General features: G+C 40.0%; 1 protein-coding gene across 1 annotated transcript in view; it reads right to left on the minus strand.

Annotated features, from left to right (window-relative positions):
- The window catches only part of csmd3b (CUB and Sushi multiple domains 3b), a 554,192-nt gene that overhangs the window by 55,213 nt on the left and 475,797 nt on the right, over positions 1-23,182 (minus strand). The window contains exons 49-56 of the mRNA XM_036566609.1: positions 21,366-21,554; positions 17,574-17,759; positions 16,677-16,871; positions 15,760-15,933; positions 14,838-15,011; positions 10,025-10,198; positions 9,123-9,308; positions 7,909-8,082 (exon numbers count right to left, since the gene is read on the minus strand). Coding sequence (XP_036422502.1) covers positions 7,909-8,082; positions 9,123-9,308; positions 10,025-10,198; positions 14,838-15,011; positions 15,760-15,933; positions 16,677-16,871; positions 17,574-17,759; positions 21,366-21,554 — 1,452 coding nt within the window. The remainder of the gene's footprint in view (positions 1-7,908; positions 8,083-9,122; positions 9,309-10,024; positions 10,199-14,837; positions 15,012-15,759; positions 15,934-16,676; positions 16,872-17,573; positions 17,760-21,365; positions 21,555-23,182) is intronic.

The raw sequence follows: 23,182 nt of genomic DNA on the forward strand, positions 1-23,182 counted from the left end.
TATCAAGTACTGTTTCTCATTATTGCTTTAACTGTGATTCACACAGATGTTCAGCATCTATATTTTCATGCAAAGTAGGATTTTACTTAAATGATGGCAAATGGGAGAGGAATAGAGGACTTGAATCCCTGCAAAATGTATGAGCAATAAACATGCACTCATGGATAATTTGGTGCACTTTAGTTGTTGCAGTGCAAAACCAACTGAATAAAAAGATACAGTGTCATAAAAAGCCAAAGGGTGGTTAACACTTATCAAACAAATTAGGTGTGAAAACAAAAAGAAAAAACAGTTTACAAGTGCTGTGGAAGCTACATTTATTTTCAATGAGGACAAAAATCATTTGATTCATAGCTCATTGAAACTAGTGAAGTAATTTGATTAAAAGTCCAAATTAGAAAAGGAGTAGAAGTAGAAAAGGAGATATTTCATTAAAATTAGAATTTAATTCATTCAGCCTTTTTTTGTGAAAAAACATACTTTGCATTTCTGTCTTTTTTTATCTTCACTTGACATCAAAACTACAGAAAATAAGCCAGAAATGCAGATTTGAAGCTGTTAAATAAAACAGAATGTAAATCAAATACAAATGTAGTTGTGATTACATAAAAATAATCCCATAATTTCAACTGAATGAAAAGCAGAACGAAAATGATAACTCAGTGCTAACCCAATTAAGCCATAATGTGAGAAAAGCCTAGTTCCTATGGTCTGAACCACCAGTTTGATCAGTGTGCGAGCTTGTTTAGTCTGCAGCTAAGTAGTGCTAGCCAGCACAGAGCTGCATAACAATTTCTGCTGAGAGCCTCTCAGCTGTGGGCTGCTACTAGTCACTGTGCTCTTCTGCACCTGTTGCTGCTTTAATTGGGCCAGCTAAACTACAGGTGTGAGTAACCCACTGGCTGGACACTGCAGCACACACTGACTCATAGCCTGGTCTGTGTGCTGCTAATTGGAATGCAGGCTGGTCGGAGGCAGAGTATAAACAGCTGTAACGGCAGAGCAGATAGGGGTCAAAAAAGGCTGTCCAGTCATAATATTGAGCAAATGGGGCCTGAATGCAGGGACTTAACTGTGTAGGCAATTGGAATTGGCAGCTGACAGTGCTGAACATTTATAATGGCTTTGGCTGGCTTGATGGTTAAGAAAAAGAAGAATGAAATTACAGTCTAGGGCACCTGAATAACCTCACGTATTTCACACACAACATACAAACACATATCACATGCAAAATACACAGATACATGCATACAAACTGGGCCCAGTCTCAGAGTCCCTTAATTACTACTGATTATGTATGTATGGAGGTCCGAGACCACTGGTGAAAATGCTCCTATTTTGCATTCCTTTCTAATTTAACACAAAGCTTTTTATTACAGATGATATTATCAGCATAACAATTTAAGTAAAAAGTAGAATCGTCGAATGTTTACAATCAGTTATAAAGTTTACGAATTTTAATTCTTAAAAATATAGCAAAAGTCTCTGATCAGTAGGTCAAATCCACCTCAGAGTCGTCTGAACATCTCATTTTTACTGTCATTACTTTTCTTTGATTTACATTTTTCAAGAATCTAAAATTTTCTGTTGTTTATTTCCAGCTTTAAATGAAAAAATGCCAGATTTTCAGACTTTTGGACTCCACTGTAAGTGTACATATGATTGCTTTGTGTCTGCCCATGTGAGGGAAAGAGTAAGCGTGTGTGTTTGAGCGCTTCAGCACTTGTCAAAAGACGACAGGGTCGTGTGGTTCGGATGTCATTTTCCAAATACGTGTCAGGCTTTAAAGTCAGATTTAAATTTCACATTCAGGTTCTTACAGCCTGCCTCTTGCAGAGTTTTTAATAGATTTTACCCTGTGCACAAGTATTTCTCCTTACTTTATTGTTCCTCTCAACTACATTCTCTTAAAACAGTTGTTAATGTCGCGTGCTGCAGTCACTCCCTCGTGTTGTTGATAGAATTTAGCACTAAGGTTCACAAGGCCCACGCTTGTGAGAAAATGGATCCAAATAAACATCGAACTGATTCAAGAGAGTACAGTTATGCAGCCTAAAGGAGGTTTAATTTGTTTACAAAGTATTTATGTTATGTTATATGTACAGTATGTTATGTATGATAGGATCTATGTAAAGAAATAGAGTTTCAGAATTAAATAGGTAAAGACCAGCATCACACTGCATGGGAACAGTGCAGTATTAAAAACACATTTAGCAGGTCTTAAATCTTATCTTGGACAGCTGATTTTTTATATCTTATTATTTTATGTATTTTTTTCATCTTATTTATCTGTGATCTAATGGTGATCTAATGGTGGCTTTTTATTGTATTTACTACACAGTTGTTTGACCTTTTAAATTCCAGGCTTGTTATATATGAAGGCTTACTATTCAGTAACTTCATAGACTACAATGCAAGCTGGCTTATTTATTTATTTCTTAGGTGTAGTGTAGAAGTGTGCAGTAAAACTTGGGATCCGTCGAAGGGTCCTGGCCATTCAAGGGTGCTATCCTGTTAGATTTTATTCAGCACTTGATGATGGGCCAGTTTGGGGCAGATTCAGACACAATTTTGCTGGACTCAGGTTAGTGTCAGACTCAATATGATCATGTCCTTTGGGTTCTCATAGTATTTTGTAGGGCATGGGTCAGGTTTGGAATCAAATCATGATGATGTGTGTCGTGTCAGTCTCAGATACAATATTCTCTTGGCTGTATTCGGGTTTGTACCAAAATTCTAGGCCTGAATAAAGCTTTAGTGTGTGTATATGTGTGTGGGGTACTAGTGGAGTTTTTTGAACAGAATTGTAAACAGTGATTCTATCTTAATTCAGCACAAATTGTATGCCAGAAAGGTTTTTTACCCTCTCAGTCAGAGAAAAAGCCAAACTAAGGTCAGATATCTAGATTGCCAAACAGCTACCTTGCTAACTTTAGCTTTTAGCCTGTTGCCCTCCTCATCCGATGCATTTCAATAGAGTAATCTATTGTCTCCGCTGTAATGATGATTTTTGAAAACTGTGGAGTTCTACGGCAGAAATAATATATTTAATTTCCTAGCAGTATGTTAGCCATTTGCCTTCCTCCTGCTTTCAGCTAATGAAACAAAAACAGCAACAAAACCCACCAAAAATTGGAAATTTTTCCAAGGTTCCACCCACCTTTAAGTTATATTTAAAAGTGATTTTTTAACTACCTACAAAAAGAAGTCACTTTCAGCAGTGAATAGTTGCTCAGCCTGTGTGGAACTTCTTTCAGTTAGAAAAGTGTCCTAGGGAGAATTCTGAGAATGTGTGAAGCTTCAAGGTAAAAGTTTGACAAATCTAAAGTAGAGTAATAAGTAATAAGATAAGATAAGAAAATAAAAAAAATAATAAGATTTGCTTAAAACATTTTGTTCACTGAATTCCATTTCTGCTACTTTACAGTTCTGTACTATAATTCTGAAATGCAGAAACCTGTAAAACCATGGAAAACCATTCTATAAGTAAGTCCAAACTTTTGACTGGTATTGTATGTGTCCACACTTTTTGCAACACACAGCCCCAGGAACCAAACTTATTCAGCTCTTAATCTACACCAGGACTGGAAAAACACAAAGCCTTGGAGGTACAAGGAACACTGTGGGAAGGTAAGAGATGTCTCTAAGGACCTGAGGATATGGATGGGGAAGGAGAAAGGAGGAGAGAGAGAGAGAGGCAGAAAGTTGCCTTCTGCCTTCACTTCTTTCTCTCACTTTCCTGAACTATTTCTGGGTCATGGAGCCAGAGGGGATTGGGAGTGTGTGTACACAGGGGCTGGAATGAGCCGGTGTCTGCATTTTCCCTTTACGGGTCACAGGCACTCAATGAAGGTCTAATCTAAGAGCGTGTGATCAGGAGACTGTGTGTGTGTGTCTGTGTCTGTGTGTGAGATCACAGTGTAATACATTAGAATGAGCTGTAAGGGAGACAGCATGGTGGTGTTGGGGGAATAGGGATGTGGAGAGAAAGTGTGCAATATAGGGCAGAGCTGAGTGCAGGACAAAACACTGTAAAAGCATCCCAAACAGCATACCCAGCTCACCAGTCTTTTAATGCCTTCTGTTCATTGGAAAAGATCTTCCATTGAGACAGAAGATTCTTATAGAAGATCCCAGAAGGTGCAATCTACAGATTCCCTGAGGTGCAAGACAAAATTGCTGCTCTGTCTGCTGCTGTATCTTTGAAAAAAGTTTCTTCACTGCAGGCCAGATATTAAACATTCTGCCCCCATCCAGAGGGTAAAAATTGAGATTTCTGTGTCCGATATTTTCTTCTTTACTACTACTACCCAACTACTTAAACACTCTATTAATTCTCAGGAAGAAATGCACAGCTAACATCATCATATCACACAATGTGTTACTTCAGGTAACATTGGGAACAGGATTTAATCTGATTCATTCTTTTTTTCCCTTCTAATACCTGACCTAGCATTATCTTCTGATATTAACCCAATACGGATAGCCATTGATACTGATATATACTATACAGCCAAAAGTATGGGGACACCTGACCATCACACCTATATGAGCTTGTTGGACATTCCACTCCAAAACTATGGGTATTAATATGGAGTTTTCCTGGCATCTGCCAAACCCAGATTAGTCCATCAGACTGCCAGATTCATCACTCCAGAGAACTCCAATGCTCCAGAATCCGGTGGCGGCGTGCTTTACACTATTCCAGTTGATGTTTGGCACTTGATGTCATTGCACACAGTGATCTTAGGCTTGTGTGCTGCTGCATGGCCATGGGAAATCATTTAATGAAGCTCCCACCACACAGTTCTTGTGTTAATGTAGCTTCCAGGGGTAGTTTAAAATTTGATCACACACTATGTAGTGAGTGATTCAACAGAGGACAGGTGATTTTTATGCGCTACATACTTCAGCACTCGATTACCCCGCTTTGTGAGTTTGCGTGGTCCACCACGTCATGGCTGAGCTGTTGTTGCTCCTAGAAACTTTGATTTCACAGTAATAGCACTTACAGTTGACAAGGGCAGATCTAGCAGGACAGAAATTTCATGAACTTAGTTAGAGCAAAGGTGGCATCCTATGACCGTGCCACGTTCAAAGAAACTAAGCTCTTCAGTATGACCCATTCCACTGCCAGTGGAGACTGAATGGCTACATGCTCAATTTTAAATATCTGTTAGCAACGAGTGTGGCCGAAATACCTGAACTCAACAATACTTTTGGCCCCCATCTCATTCTTAATACATCTGCTTGTGTATTAATTGCTTATATTAACTACAAATATATAAACTATATAGTAAGGGGTGTGAGTAACAGTTTAGTCCTGCACCACTTCCAAAAAAAGTTTTTCACTCTTAAAATCATCTTTTTGAAGATGTGTAGCGTGCCACATATTTCTAAAAGGGCAGCAGCATCTTTGTATTATCAAGGTCTTGAGGAAAATGTTGTGGAGTTCAGTGTACCACACTGCCACAGAGCGCATTCCAAATGCCAGCAGCTCAGGTATTTTTTTCCGCAACATGCTCTCTGCATTCATAATTAATTCCCCTTTGAAAAGTCTCAAGGACAATGTGATGTAATGTTTCGAAACCCAGCTCAGGAAGAGTGTGGACCTGGATGAACCCTGGCAGGGAGGTCCTTGAATCCTAATAACGATGAGATTAGCCCTGGCTGCTTCCAGTACATTTATTTCAAGACTATTTGGCACCTAGTTTGTGACCTGTCAGAGTGTAAAGCTGCAGGAAGACTTAAATAAAGTGTCTACGCAGGGCTGGTAGAGGGCCATGGCTGCTGTCAGAGGTTGCCTGACTGTAGGGCTAGAGCTCTGCGGGTTTTTGCTGAGCTGGTACTATTGCACAAGAAAGAGCAGTGGCAGTGAATGGAATGGGTGAGTGAATGGTGTAAGACATCCTTTCTTGTTCTAGTTCTTTCAAAATGCTTGTAGCTTCCTCGGTTTGGCCTGTGTACCTGTCCTTGCTTTACGGACTGTGCGAGTTAACAAAGTGTGTGTGTTTGTGTGTTTTCTGTGTGTGTCCTTTCCTCTGCAGTATCTGGCCCAAAGCAGATGGCATGTCATCTCAATAAAAAGGACAGGAAGCATTAAATGGCACCAAGAATCTACAGATCAATTTCCTACCAAACCAACACTCACACTCTATCCCAGCGGAGCACTAGCATGTAGACCTAATTGCCAAGAGAGTCACATCATTCTAACAGGAGGAAAAGATAAATCAAGAATCCGCAACAAATGCCTTCACTGCTCTCCCCATGGGGTCGTAGGCATCTTTAATCAAATATCGCCCCGTAACACTTTCCATCCACACTGCCACACTATAAAACTGTTTGTATATGGATTGCTGCATTAGGTAAAGGGGAAAAAACAACTCGTGTTAGGTAAGGAGGGCTGGAAGTGGATGCGGGAGTGCAGCACTGCGCTGGGGCAAAGTGCTAGAGTCTGCTGTTCTGCATTAAGCGTGTGGCGCTGCTTTATGTGCCCACGCAGGGCTGAGCAGACTGCAGACTGGTGCCTACACACATAGACCCCAGTGCACCCTACCTTCTTTCTGTAGCCAGCAACTTCTTTTGGGGCCCATTTTAAAAAGGGCCAGAAGAGAAGAAGTGGAATTTCCTTATGTTCATGTGAATATGTGCATTTTAAGGAGCTTAGTTAGTGATGTGCTCAGAGAAATAAATAGTTCCAGCTTCCAATGTGTAGTGAGGAGAAATGCCAAATTTTCACGTTTCCCCTTATCACATTGGAACCAATCAACCAAGACATGTTTGGTCTGAGGTTCTGCACTGAAGTTGAGATGATAAAGTAGCTATCAAATAATGATAGCTAAGACCACATCAAATAGCATCAAGGTAACTGCATAACAGAATCCTATTTTTTAAACAAAAGACTATGATGTAATATGTAAACATTGTTAAAGATTCAAAACATACCATTCACTCCTCAGTACACACCGTCCATGTATGGAAATTAAGCTCATTTTTTAATTGATCTAATTTAAATTCAGCCAATCAGAACAAAGCTCATAAAGCATGTTTAATTCTAAGGGATACAGAGAGGCTGGAAAATGCTGATGTAAAAATGAGATATTAATGTGTTTGGTGCATAAACCCACACAAACATCATAGACTTCAAGCAAAAAAAGTAATCTCGAAAAGACATGGCTGTGGCTTCTAACACTATATGATATACTAATGCCTATAAAAATGAACAAAAAGTACATTCCTTAGCTAAAAACAGCAGTAGCAGCCATTTGAAGCCCAAATGTTTTTGTACTTTGTTTAGCATGTCTTGGATGGTTGACTAGATTTAAGTAAAGGGAAAATTTGTTACCAAGTGTTCTCCTTAATTTAGTCATTTTCAGTTGCACTCACCAAGTTTCCACAAACCACACCATGCTACCAAGCTGGGAGGGTGAAGGCTAGCACATGCCTCCTCCAACAGACAGCTCAATGCTCTTGGAGGAGAACACTCACTGACTGCCAATACTGTTACGTCCACCTTGGTTAGCATTGTTCTAGGGAGGATGGGGAAGGAGAGATAGGGCCAATCTAGCCACTCGGAAAGAGAGCAAAGCCAATTTTGCTCTCTTGGACACCTGGCCATAGATGGCTGTGGAATCAAATGATTGGGCCAACACTCAGACACTGTAAATCAGATTTATTTCCTTGACTCTCTGATTTTTAGGTTTCAGGTGAAGTTCTTCTGCATGGATAGATGTGTATTCTGAAGACTTTCAAACCTAGATGATGATGTTAACTGAGAGAACTGTCATAAGAGAGAGATAATGAGTTTCACAGAAGTCACTGTTCTTCTATAAGATGCTGTAAGACAGTACCTCTGAAGACTATGCTGGCTGACTGATATATGTGTGTGTATGTGTGCGCATACAGTACCTGAGCAGAAGGGCATGGGTGCACTCCAGTGGCCGTTGAGCTGGCAAGTTCGAGAGGATTCGCCCTTCAGCTGCCGTCCACCCGTACAGGAGTAGCGCACCGTGGAACCAAAGGTGAACTTGTCCCCACTCAGTACTCCATTGGGAGGAGATCCAGGATGTCCACAATCCACCACTGCCAAAAACACACACACGCATGCACACACACACATAAACACACAAATACACACACAGGCAAGCATGCATTGTCACCAAATGAGTATAATTACAGTACAATAGTATTTCAAACTAAGTTTGTCTTTTAGTTTAATTACAGCTCAGTCCGAGTCGATTTCACAATAAGTGAGGTGCTAATATAGTTTCCTCCGAGAATGCTGCCATCATCAGATTGTAGAAGTGCCTTTCTGTGTCATCTCCAAAGCACTTCCTATAAAAGTTGCTTGGCAATGATGTGATTAAAAGTTAAACTCAGAGAAAAGTTAAACTCAAAGGAAATGCTAGTGCGCAACAATATTTCTGCAAAAAATAATAGACTGTTAACACATTACACACCAATTTAATACTCAACAATGTCTGTCAATGCTTGTTTTCATGGGGATTGGGCTTTTTTCTTCCTCCTCATTCAGAAGGTACTCAGCATTCAGAACGCACACTGAGCTCTATATTTACACAGTGTGGATGCAGTCTCGTTAAGGATTAGCGAGCTCCCTTGCTGTACTAGATATGCCGAAGCCAACAGATCAGAAGCCTTGTATTAGTTTTACAAACGTCCCCTGACAAACTCAGACCTGTCAGTGGATATGGAAAAGACTAGGGCCCTCCCTCAGATTAGTGAGGTTTGGTGAGTAGCTGTGGATGGTATGAGAGAGTAACTACAGTCTTGTCAAGGTACAACAGAGCTAAAGCAGCTCTGTCTCTGCAGCTGGCGCCTAGAGCACCTCACTGAACCGAAGAGCTGCGTAGGATGTTTGGCGTTTCACAGGATGTGCACCCAATAAGACAGGGATCAGCCACGAAGCTGGCATCGTTAATTAGTCGGCCTGCAAAAAGTCTGTGTTCCACCTGTCCCTCAATTAATGCACTGATCTAAAGCAGCGGGAGAGGGTCACTCAACTGTTTCCGCCTCCATTACGGGAACGATGCTAATTAACAGCGCAACGCTGCTGCCAAGTTTTGGCCGTTCATCTGAAAGGACCAAACGCACCGCCGACTTACCAATGCACTCGGGCAGAGGCTTATCCCACTGGCCGGTAGGCTGGCAGGTCAGGACGGGGGAGCCGAACAGGTAGTAGCCTGGGTTACAGTCGTAAAAGACCACTGTGCCGAAGGTGAAGTTGCCGTGCTCGATCTTGCTCTGCCTGATGGAGTTGGCGGGGATCCCGGGATCAGAGCAATTGACCACTGAACACAGGGAAGAAGGGAGGGAGAGAGGGAAGATGGAGCAAGAGGTGCATGTGTTATTTGCCAGAAGCAGTGAGCAAGTGACAGCAAACTCTTCTGAATCATCATTAATACAAAGCACAAAACTGAGAAAAGCAGTAATCACTGCTACTACATACATACTACTATATTGTTTAACGTGTAACGTTAACTCAGGTAACAGGAACTGTCATTTATAGTATTGTGATACTACATACTCATACTTTATAGGTAGTAGGTCACTGATCTGATACTGTTAAGAAAACTTGATGAACTTTGTAAAGAAACATGGCACAGAGCCATGAAGGCCTGTCTGTCAGAAAGATCTTTGGTCTTCATTTTGGCATGTGCTTATTCCCCAGTAAAATCAACAACAGTTCAACCCCATGCAAATGTTAATTCATCCTGATGCAAACACCATGACACATGCCTGTAAATCCTTAAAGCAGAGCTTCCAGCATATTTCATTTAATGAACACATCACCAGGTCATATAATTCCAATGCTACCAAATTCTACAATGCAGCATTAGCAATGCTCACCCCTTTCCCTTTTCACCCCAAAGAGGGCAGCTACTGACGCGGTGCCACAACAACAGCGGCTGCCCCTCCTTACCCAGAGTGCACTGCAGTGTTTTTTTGGCAGGCGGCGGATCAGCCAAAGCTCCATGTGAATAGAAGACTTAACTTTTTTCCCCACCTTTACACGTTGGTGGTGGCTGGCTCCACTGGCGGTTGGCCTGGCACTGAGCCCGCACCGGGCCTTCCATCACATAGCCCATGTTGCAGGAGAAGCTCACCACGTCGTTCAGGTTGAAGCCGTTGCCTATGGTGCGTCCGTAGATGGGGCTGCCTGGGTGCCCGCAGCTGATGGCTGTAGAAGAGGGTGACCATTTTAAAATGGCAGGATTTACCAGTGTGATAGAGTGTTACATAGGGTCTATTCACCTCCCAGTTAAAGCAGTAATCTGAACAGAGTGACCTGTCAACCAAAAGCCCTTTTTTGAACAGATACTTTTCCTATAAGTGATAATAATGAATGAAAGCTTATAGCCATTGATTAGTATCATTTATTCATTTTTTATCTATTCATTTTTGCACTTGCATTTTTGGTCATAATGTTCTTTCAACTCCTTGATCTAGACCAGTGATCACCAACTCCTTTCTGTGAGCTCCATTTCCAGCCATAAGCTTCCATACCTGATCAAGCTAATGAAAGTCAAAAAAGTCCATAACTGGCTGGATCAGCTGCATTAATGTTAAGTGCCATACTTTGCACAAGTGAGAGACCATCCTTTATTTAATTACTTTCTGGTCAAAATGGCCATTAAGTAGAGTATTGAGGAGATATTTCTAAGGGGATTGTATATGTATAAAATAATTTTCTCGCATGAGGAAAGGGAAAGACAAAAAACAACAAGTGAAAAAAGAACTAGAGTTTTCAAAACTGGACCTCAAAAAATAATTAAAATATGTAGAGAAAATGACTCCTAACAGCCCGTGCAAGAGCCGGGAGACCATCAAAACTGTCATAATCAGACTGGTAAAACTGTCATAATCAGATAAACAGCACTTAAAGCTTTCGCAGTGGAGAGGCAGGAGAAAATCATCCTCCAACCTTGTTTAGAACTGAAATCCACAGGTCTTTCTGTCCATCTATCCACTGTGAGAAAATAACTCAACAGTGTGGCTCTGAAAGGATGTGTAGCTGTTAAGAAGATGGTACTGAGAAAAGACAAAAAAAAAAAGAAGAAAATTTGCAAATCAAAATTTCAAACAAAGGACTGACCACCCAAGGGCCCAGATCTCAACTTCACTGAATGTGTTTGGGATTACTTGGACCATGAGAAGCAGAAAATGCAACCAACTTCTAAGACTGAACTTTAGATGTGTGGAAAAACCTCTTTCTTTGAAAAATTTAAAGCAGGTCCCATTTCATTTTCATTTGAAATTCAATACATGAAGGGTGGTCTCTGACTTCTACACAGAACCGTAAGAAGGGCACAGCAAATTAGATTAAGTTGGAACTAAATCTGTAGTACAGTATATTTGCAGATGGAGGGTTAGTAACTAAACTAGTTCTATGCATAAACACGAGATCTAATGTAAAGCTTAAAGCCTGAGTAGACTAATACACTACGGGCAACACTAAATGCAGTCTGAATATGCAGGCCTTTCTGCTGAAAATAATGACTGTAATATACGCCATATATACATGAAACGCTTATGTGCAAATATGCCTTCATCCAGTCTAATGAAGAACCTCTATTTTCTTGCCAATGGGCCAAACCATTTTATTCGTGCTCAAGTGCAGGCGTCTGCTGAGTGAAGCTGAATGGGTGGTTAACTGTATGGCGCTGGCGGGTGTGTGCACTGTAAATGGGCCCTTCATACACACTACTGGATAGCTGCAGAGCCATGCCCTCAGGCAAGATGTCATTTTAATGTCAAGGTTGGCTTGACAGGCTAATTAGCATCATGCTCATGTACATACAATTTGAATCCAATATACATCCATTTGGTTCAAAATTGTGTTTCAAAAGAAATGGATTTATTTCAAAGACCTTGTTATCTTCGTGAATATTGTGAGCTGCAATGCTTGAGCTACATTCACTTGTCTTTCTTGAATTTCCAGGCATCATTTTAAAATGCCAGACATGTTTATCATTACAGTGCAGTTATTAGTGAGCCTCTTAATTTTGCCCGTATGGCTGAAGAGGAGCTCATACTGTATGAGAATGGAGTCTTTTCTACCTCATTCGACATATTCAGAGGAGGGTTTTGATTCCTCTTGCTGGCTCAAGCACATTTTGTTCCTCATCACGCTTCTCCCCTGCTCTCATAAACAACCACAGTTCATTTGCATAATTACAGATGTAATTTGTTTCTCTTTGCACGAAGGCAATTTCCCCTTCATTTGAGCACCTTCCATAGCCCGAAATTTCAAACCAAATCACTGCGTGCTAAAATAGCTGAAAACTCATCCTCTCTCTTACGCCACTCTTTCAAATTCTCGCTCTCTTTCTCCTCCCGTGATAATGATTACTGCTTGTTTTGCAAGGTTTGCTAAAGATAAATAGGTAAGATCACAGAAATTATGCAAACGTTAACATGCAAGTTAAAAGAGCTAAACGTCAAAACATCATCAGTTTGAGACCGACTGAAAGGTCAGATGAGGAATCCCTGTATGTTGTTAGTTAGCATTTCTTCTGTCTGTCCTATTCCATATCGGAGACAGAAAATTCATCTGGAACGGCTCAATGGCTGCGCTACATGCAATAATTTGTATTTTAAAGCTGTGAATGTGCTTAGCTTCAAAATCTGTTCCACATCTCAACAGATGAAAAAGCCCCTTAAGCTTCTGTTCTCTTCGTTACAGCGACAACAGAACAAATGGCACTTATTTCACACTATGATGAAGTAGAGGTAATGATAACTGTGATGGAGTAACTGCAGTACTTGTTTAAACTTGTTTAAACAGTCTGCTATTCAGTTACTAATCATAAGACTTATTAGGGAGCCAAGCATGTAGTGCTGGAAGCTTATTGGAATTGTTATTCATTATGATCATTTACACTAGTATGAATTATTTGCCTTAATACAACAGTTAGTTCTGATGATGCAATCTAATCGATCAAGAAGCATTATACTTATCACAAATAACAGCATGTTCATAATAACTGTATAATACTGCTGCTAAATAACTACTCGTGGTAACACTTTACCTGAACCCTAGTGCCAAACATTAACATAACTATGTTCTGAACATGTCATGGCAGTAGTCTTAAGGTGTCATGCTGTCATGTGGTCATGACAGATTTTGTTTAGTAGTATATCAGTGTCATGTTACTACTATCAGGTACTCTTGTGACATCAAATGCTGACAATTACACTGCAAGATCACACTCTTATATTATACTGTTATATTACTGAACTCATGACAGCATATGGCATGTTTATGGCATGGTTTATGGCATGGTACAACGTTATATGGCAGGGTTCAAGCAAAGTGTTTTTTCTGACTTGCTTTATGCTAACCACATGTTTCTACTTTAGCACATATAAAAACAGATAATCAGATGACTTCTAAAATATAATCTGACTGCACTTAGTCAGATTCTAAGTATAACAGAAGACTGCATTAAATTCTGAACCTGTCATTTGCCCATAACCAAACTTTTCATTTGGCAAGTCCACAAACCAGATGGACTGTAAATTGCTTTACAGACTGCATGGAACAAAATGACATTATGTTATTCTGACAAATACTGAAAAAGCTGAGCTGAACGTGACATTGCGATAGTTTTATGGCTCTATCCGTAACGCAAAAGGCTGCTACTTTTTTGGTGTAAGGAATTGCCAACATTAAAGCACACTTTATACACTGTTCGGGGCTTCTATACTTTCCTTTTTTCTTTATTTTGCATAAACGTTAATAGAAAAATAATAGAACACTTTGGATACAGATTTGGATTTGTAGGTTGCCACAGACTGATGATCTAAGACCAAATCACAGCTGTAATACTACTCACGATAACTACGCTTGTGTTCTATTGCTTGAATGAAACTAATATGTAAGTTGCTAGTCATATATGGCCCTTTGGGTTTAGGAGATAACACAGCACATATGTTGCCTTTTGCTCCGGCTTCTGAAACATTCAAGCAGGTTGGTACATACTCATTCATTAAAACTCCTCTGTCTTAGTTTCAATAATGAGGCAACTCCCTCCAACAGCTCACTGCTACCTCAGGTCCCTGAAACAAATAAACACCCATGCTTTTTCTTTTTGCAGGATTTGCTAGGTAAAGTTTTCAGGATAAATGCTTGTTGATATGAGTGTGGGCTCATTGTGACAATCTGCTTCTGAGCCTGACAATGATTCATTAATTAAAAATGCCCCTTGAGACGAAAAATGCTCTATTGTTCGCTGAGCTTAGTGGATTCTTCAAATGCCAGTGCCCTTTGAGAGGTGGGAAAGAGCACTCCGCAAAAGCACTTCACCTCAGTCAGTGATGACATCGAGACGTGATGCAGGCTCCTTTGTGTGCATTTGCTGCTTGGGTCTGATACAGCATAGTGACAGTTCTTCCACTGTAATAGCAGCAGCAATGGCTCACGCAAACACACGTGACCGGGTCTGCATTTTGCCGGTTACACAACGGTGTACTTTAACTCTCTCGACAAACTTTTGATGAGCGGTGGCACAACTATGGTACAACTTGCGTTGTTTTACACTAACTGCAGCTGACTGAAATTGCCTAAGATGACAGTTCTCAGGCTTGGATAGTTGAGGTGCTTTTCTTGGGATGTTTTCAAAAGCAAACTGCCCCTCACTAATCATTTATATTCTGAGCTTTAATGCCTTTTTGGGAGATCCTACCACTGGCTCCTGCAGGACTTACAGTTCCAACCTCGTATTGCTCCAAACACTCAGTTCCAGAGTTAGTAGGACTCCTCCGCAGCATTTTTTTCCCCCTGCAAATGAGAGAGACAAAAGCGAGCACAGACTCACGGACGCAGATGGGCAGCTGTCCAGACCAGTTGTGGTCCTGCTGGCAGATGCGCACGGAGGAGCCAATGAGGCGGAAGCCCGGGGCACACTGGTACACCACCGTGTCCCGGTAGCCAAAATTTTCCCCGATCACCTGACCGTTCACAATCTGCTCCGGCAGCCCACAGTGGCCCACTGGAGGGAGAGACAGGATGGTGGAAAGTGCCATTTAAAGAGAGAGACATGAGCCGCACTTTAATTAAACAGGCATATACGAGGAGATGCCACTGCAATATTAACATTACACACTTTTAGAGAGACTCTACTTTTTTTTTCTATTTTTAGAAACATCAAACATATGTAGAGAGATTACAAACAGGATACACACTCATAGATACTGCTCTGAAAAGGACCTTTTAGAGGACACTAAAAAGAGCTGTTTATGTGCAATCATTTACTGGCGAAAAGATCTTGCTTCTCAGAAGAACCATTCTACCAAAGCATTTTCAATAACCAAGGCATTATTTGTGCTCCCTTTAAAGAGGACATCCTTTTAAGGTGAGAGTAGCTAATGATTTTTGACCCTTTCAATAGCAGTGATGATAATAAAACCTCTTTACGAACCTTTCATTGCCCATCAAAAGTTTGGGGACACTTAGCTTTTTCAAAATGTTTTTATGAATGAGAGCTTGTTTACTTTGTTGGTTTGCAGCAATTTGCAGTAGTTTAGTTCTTACCATTTATGTTAACTGCACAACTGAAGAAATAACTACCGAAGATGCTAGCTTAGTAATAATATATTTTTTACCTATAAATACATACTATATGCAAGACCAGAGGTCAGAGGACATAACTGAAAGCACTAACAAATTGATAGGAAAAACATATCCATCACCAATAGGACTGGATTTTCAAGAGAAAGCAGCAGTGTGTGGTTGTCTACCTAGACACCGTGTCTCTGTTCCACTCCACAGACCAGACGACAAGCACTCCCTCACTGTGGAGCCCACCAGCATGTAGCCAGTGTCACATGTAAAGATGGCTGTGGCTCCAAAAGTGGTCTGTGTCCCAATTTTCTTCCCATTGGCAGGAGTGGAGAGCTCCCCACATGAGATGACTAACAAGAGAAGGAAAGGACACAAGAAGACAGAGATTAAAATGGGATACATCAAAGAGATCAAAGGGCGTTCACTGCTATTTTGCATCTCTACCTCACTGCATCAAATTTGTGGCTTAGGTTTGACCTCTCAAAACATTCAATTATCATGAGGAAATAGTGAATCTTTTAGTATGTCAACATATTTAATTATTATTTTTTATTTAATAATTTATTTATTGGTAATTTACTTTTTTATTGATATTGATAAAATCCTGAGAAAATGAGTCATTATTATGACATAATAAACCATCATTTTGACTTAGTAAGCCAAAATATTGAGAAAACAAATATTTTTTTTCAGATAAAATGTCACACGCATTCAAAATAAGTTATAATGTTAAAAAAATATACTACTGAGAAATGAAATAAGTCAAGGTTCTAAACAAAATTAAATAAATAAAAAATAAAGAAATAAAAAATGATTTTATTTCTCTTACTTTGTGGAAACATGTTTCCATAAAAAAAGATGTTAGCAAAACAGGAGTTTTGGTCATAAGTTGAGTAAGAAGTTGCTCCTGAAAGTTTTTTGCACCATAACCTGCTGAAGAGGCCAACCCCACCATCGCCAACTGCATGTAGACAGTATTTAGATAATTAAGCACCTCTTTTACTAAATCTGCTCCTTGGTGTTTAATTGACTAGATTATATAAATAAAAGCTAAAAAGTATACATAGTTGGTACAGGGTTGTGAGTGTCTTACTCTGACAGTGAGGCCTCTCGTTCCTCCAGCTCCATGCCCCATTGGCCATGCACTGGATGTGGGCAGGGCCCAGGCGATAATAACCAGGGTCACAGGTAAAGATGATTTTAGTCCTGTACTCATAATGTGAACCATTGACGATTCGCCACCGTCCATGCTCCAGGGAAAAAGATCCAATGCTGGGACAAACAACGACTGAACACCCACACATACACACAAACACACACACACACACCAAAATTAGAAATATGCAGCCTACTGTAAGCTCTCAAAATAAAAACCTTTACAAACGGTCTGCATTTCTGTTTCTGATTTACTCAACAGATGTACAAAGTATGAACTAAGCATTAATTGCATAACATTGTTGACACCAAAAAAAAGTGAGCTTAACTGTAATTTGATAATTATAGGTTTTATGCTAAAATGAGCTCAGCTCAGCTCATTGCTATTCTGGCTCATAATAGAAAACGAGTCAACAACAAAAAAGGTAAATGCAAATTCTTACTAAACCACTTTTTGTTGTGGGAATGTTTTTTTTGTCAGTGACTGCCATGAACAAATAGTTCATCTCCTGGCACCACACTGAACATGCCAATACAATCAGCCCCCACTGCTATCCATAATTGAGCTCTAAACCATAAAACATTCAAACACTATTTCCTGCACTTCAAAAAGCGGTAACCTCATTTTGTACCGCTTTGTAATGTGGCCAAGGCATTTGTGCCCAAACCTTAATGGGCAATAACTTAACATGTTGGCATTGAGAACATAATCTCATCATAAATAAATGAGAGGTGAAGTGCTAGTTCTGGGACTACTATGCATGGCAGGAGCTTTTAAATGGGCAGTAAATGGGCTCTTGGGTCAGTGTGCTTATGTGAGAAAAACTTCACATACCCGAGCAGCGGGGAATCTTGTTGTGGTTGCTCCAGGTGCCATCAGGCTGGCACACGGCGCTGGTCAGCTCCTTGGAGGACAGCCGGTAGCCGTCATTGCAGAAGTAGGTCACGCGTGTTCCCACTGAGTAGTCCACTGCTAGCACACCCCCGTTGACCGGAGCCTTGGGTACCCCGCAGGACACAGCTAGGTAGAAGAAGGGAAGGAGGCTTTAACCCTAGACGCTGCAGTTATCATAGCTAATGATAGAGATGTTGTAACTTTTTATTAATTATTTCTCACTTGTAGCTCATTTAAACAAGCAGAGAAGCTGAGCATTTTAATGTAGACCACGTCAGTGTTCTTAAGCAGAAGAGGAGACATTTTATGATAAAAAGTTATTGCTTTTCTTGTATTGGAAAAATATCCTCTATATTTTTGCCATGTTTTTGTCTTCTTTGACAACAGAACAAACGGAAACAATTCAGAGGTGCAGATTCAAATTTGTTGATACATTGTGTAAATCCGCTGTAAACTGTAATTCATTAAGCGCCGAACTGTGTAATTAATTATGTGATTGGGTAATACTTCACTTTTAAGGGTGACACATTTAGCTGTATACTAACAAACAGGTCAAACTGGAAAATAAATAAATAAACAATAATAATTAAAAAACCCACATGGGATTAGAGCAGCTGGTTCCACTGCCATTGGAGCATGAGCTACTCACCAGTAACGCATTAGTTGCTTCAAAGTTGCTTTCATGTGTAACATGTTATAGTGTGTGCAGATGTACAACACCGTCTGTAAAAGGTCAGGGTCATGTTTAAAAGAACAGCTGAATCATATACAAAAGGACATTGAAAAGTCTTAGAGGAGCTTGGAAGTTCACAACGTCATGCTTCGATTGCTTTCTTTCACTGTGCTGCTGTCATGGCCTTGTCCAGCCTACCGGCAAATGGAAATTCTTATCTTGCTGGCTGCCCCTTCTCCTTTTATATAACTGCCAGTGAAACATGTGCTGTTATTTGTGTTATTTTGAAATTTTAAAAGATTGATTTTTACTCCAATAAAGTAAGAAAAATACAAAGGTTAACATACAACAGCTATATATTTTCCAACAATCATGTTCATCAAAGTGTTCTGCACAGTTTTATTTTCCAAACTATCATTAAAAGCACACATTAAAAATCTCTTGGCCCAAACAGCTAAAATGTGCAGATATCACAAAGAGATAAAACGTTTAGAGTATGGCATTATTGCCAATGTAATACTTTCCACAGTTGTTCCTTCAGTTTTGCAGTTTTTGCCTGGAGAAGTGGGGACGTTCTAAATGAGAATATTTCTATTTAATATGTTAAATTATGGCAAACTGACAAACAAAACACTTATTAACCTCTGATTAGCCTCAGATGCTCTGCCTATAGATATACACCGGCCAATATATATCTACTGCATGCTAAACAGGCCACAACTACAGTGATTTTGTCAGTTCCATTCTGACTGACTTTCCTCATGTCCATGTGTACACTTTTCTGTGCACTAGTTTTAATCAGTCTGACAAGGCATGCAATGACAACAATGTGCCTTTTGGAGCAAGACGGAAAAAAGTTTGTAAAGTTCGCTGCATTACATCTTTGAAAGTTATCCAAGAATTTTCTTTGAAGCATTCAGTAGCTATTAACCAAGATAAGTCACATATTTGCAGACGCTTATGCATAATTAGTTGCATGCTTTGTTGTAGCCTAGTTTTGAGCATCTCCTGCCCTTACATGTCATGCTAAACCTTTGAAGAACATGCCCACCGTAGTTTGCACATTTCATATTTTGAGTATAAAGCATGAAATATGAGCACAGACTCTGTAATTAAACCGCTAGAAAAAATACAAAATATCATCAACACCAACTCTCCAGTCCCTGCTCTCTCCACGGCTACACAAACACAACAACTTTATGGCGAACATGAAACATGAAAAGATGCTCACTCTTGAGGACCAGCGTGCTTTGACGATGACGAGAGACAAGACCTTTTTTTTTGCTTTGCTTTAGGATAATGGACAAAGCTGAAGTGCCTGGAACACTTTGGAAGTTTACAGAGTCATTTAAGTGTCACTGACTGTTAGTGGCGCACAAGCCCGTGGCCTCGGAGGGAGCAGGACCGGCGCTGTCACATTAGAGCAGAGGGAGGAAGCCATGAGCGCACTGGCTCAGAAACTATTTACTCAGACTGGCCTCCTCGTGCTCAGAGCGGTGGATCAGAGTGGATAGGTGGTGCAGTATAAATGACACAGATGGAGAAGAGAACTCTGCAGATTAGTCATTAATGTGACAAATCAAACAGATCATGAATAAACAGTATAAGGAAGAAAGCAGCATGAGTAATTACTGCATCTCTATCACTGACCGTAAAAGCTTGTTAGAGGAGCTGGGGATTAAGTTCCTGGAAAGTGGCGACTTGCGGAATTGTAGCGTATCGGCCGGCACTGAATTAATAACTAGTGCCAGCCCTGTAGTGCAGAAGTGGCTGTATATATTAGAGAAATTAGGCCATAGCATGGCACTATTTAGGATATATAACACTATCTTTACTGCAATTTCTGTTTATTTAAAAAGTACATAAATACTTGTAAGATGCTTTTCAGGCATGATTACGCTGAAAGAAGCTGGAACAACTTGAAGCTGGAGCTCATTTAAAAGTTAAGCATGATAAATTGAGAATATATTTTAAGTACACTTTAAATAGTATATACACCATCATCTTAAATCCACATCGAATGGTATAAAAAGCAAACACTTTACTAGGAGCTTTGCACTGCTGGCTACAGTGAGCAACATTAAACCTTAGAGGTTGCGGTTATTTCAAAAAGAGTATGTTCCAATTTTATTTTCATTATATCTACTATCATCACTAGTGTAATTACTACAGTCATCACCTTTAATTACTACAGTGTTATTATTTTATATGAGCTGCATTTCCTGTATTACATATGCTTGAACTCCCTGCAAAAGAAAGCTTTACATGTTAAAATGATATCAAGTCATAGTATTTTTTTTTGTTAAAGTTCTGATATGAAATATACACAGATAGACAGCAGAACTGCCTAAATGAAACATCCAATGAAATCTTAATTTTCTAGCTACATGCCTAGTGCAGTGGCACATTTGGGTGGGGGGCCAGAGGTGGCACTGGCCTCCACAGGAATATGATTGGTGCCCCCTATTGCACCTGGTATTGTTTATAGGAATCAGAAGAAAGTGATTATTTTTTTCTAGGACCTAATAATACTTTTGAGAGCTACTGTCCTGCATTAAGCCAAAGCTATATTTCAGTCCATTCATCAACATGTTAGTTTTTACATAATCATGAACATATGACAGTTCTCAGACCCTCAGTTTAAAGAAAACCAGGATCCTACATAGGATGTGTTTAATGGTGTTTTTGGCCATTTACTTCATATACATGCCTATGCCTGGCCCAACCTACATTCCACTGTGCAACACTTTTTCACATCAATGCATATTAATTTCAAACTCAGTTTACGTGAGTGCTCGTAAGTGTGCATGTATCAAGCATTTTACAATGGCTTCAAACTTGACTAAGCCAATCTGTTTGTAGCACTGCAACCATGACTACGAATGATATTTTAAAGGGTTGTGTCCACAGTTTTAGGCTTGTTGGCTAAGGATTAATCTGAGACTAATGACTGCAGGTTATCAGTTGCAGAATTTGCAGCCCTACTTATGAAAACGATGTGTTGCTGTACAGACAGGACTATCTTTCAGTGTTCCTGCACAGGCCTCTTGAGCTCTTACCCTGGCAGGCTGGTACCGGTGCGTCCCAGTCATAGTAACCGTAAGGCGTTTTCTTGCAGACAGCCGTGCTCTTGCCAATGAGACGATATCCACGGTCACAGGCCCAGCGCACCAGGCTGTTGAGATGACCGCCAGTCTGACTGCTGATGGATCCATGAAGGGGTGAGTCCGGTGTACTGCAGTACAAAGCTGCACACACACGCACAGACATACAGAGAACCAACCCCATCAGCTTCTTAATCACTACCTAGAACAGACACCTGTGCCCTGAGCCATCTCAGCATGCCTTCTGCTCTGTTCCAATCACTTGATGGCTTCATTGGGAAGCAGCTACTGCTTTGTGGATTTTATCAAAGTATGAGAAATTGTAAAACTCGCTAAGATGAGTACAAGGGGTGTAAAAATGCATCACTGCATTGTGATATATTGATCTTAAATTGGTGATACAACTTCATTGATTTTGGAATGTTATGATCAATTATAATTGATTTCAATTAATCTTTTTTGCCAAAATAAAATTCTTAGGCTATTTTCAACCCTTTAGCAGGTAAGTTCTGTTCTCCAGTGGTCCACTCCGAGAGAGTTATTTTAGTTCATGCATAGCTGCAGTTTTAGAATGTGATCATTATGCAGCATTGGGTCATCAGCAGAATGCTGTGGGGAATCAGCAGGCTAAATTACATATAAACAAGATCAGATCATGGACCCTGTAGTAATTGTGTTTTTATTAGCCAGTTTTGCACAAGTTTTAATAAAATTGTGAGACTTCATGACTTTTGATTCTATTCTTCACTGGAAATGAACGATCACAAGAAACCTGTCATGCCTGCAGCCGAGTTTGTCTACATTGCCACAAAACACTCAAGATGATGACCAAACTGTTCCGAGGTTATATGGCGAAGTTTGAGTTATTGCCTCTTGTGGCTGCTTACATTAGGATAACTGAGTTAACATTAGCCTGTGGCATGCTGTGCATCTGAGGCATACCACAGAGCATAAATATCAACAGGATTAAATCATACAACCTAGTTTTAAGCCAGAAGTGTCCGGCCTGGCTGACAGAACGGCATGTTTTCACAAGTAAAATGAGTCAAACACATCACAGGCATGTATCAGTGTTTCTAACATATACCTAGAGCATAAATGCGTGCTGTCTGTGTGACTGCGCTGTTTGCTGCCTGCAACTGGTGAAGACTAAAGATAGATTTAATTTACATTGATTATCACAAACGTATTTTGTCAAGATCACAATGTTCTGGCTGTGTCTTTGGGTATATTCTGTATGTAGTGGAAACACAAATCAGAAGACAGATTCGATGAACAGGCCAAACTGAATCTGATTGTTGCATGAGCGTTCGAAACTAGCGTCTGAATCCTGCCGGTGAGACTGTACTATCTAGGGACCAGCCACGGCAAATCCCACTTACTCGCAAAAGGGTTAAATATGAAAATACAAAAAGCTAGGTGTGTTTTTTGTTGTCTATACTACTGTGTACAGCTCCATTGTTCAGATTTCTGTATTCAGTATATTTTCAAAAGCAAGACTACACTGTTCTAAACTAACCATGTCAATTACTTTAATGAAATTTAATTATACATTTTATAGTTTATAGGGAAATCCAGGCACATTTATTGGATTGGACATCAGCAAATTAAGCCTGTTCCAGTTTTGATTCTTTGTTTCTTGTTTCTTTGGGTTCTGCTTAGGCAGCTGTTGTAGAGGTGACTTAAACAGGCAACCTGTAGTGAAGTGTGTTTTCAGAATTTAACAAAGGGATCCAAATGTCTGCAGCGTGCAGATATTTTACAGATTGGAC

This window comes from Colossoma macropomum, unplaced genomic scaffold, assembly GCF_904425465.1.
Source record: "Colossoma macropomum unplaced genomic scaffold, Colossoma_macropomum, whole genome shotgun sequence".
Taxonomy (NCBI): domain Eukaryota; kingdom Metazoa; phylum Chordata; class Actinopteri; order Characiformes; family Serrasalmidae; genus Colossoma; species Colossoma macropomum.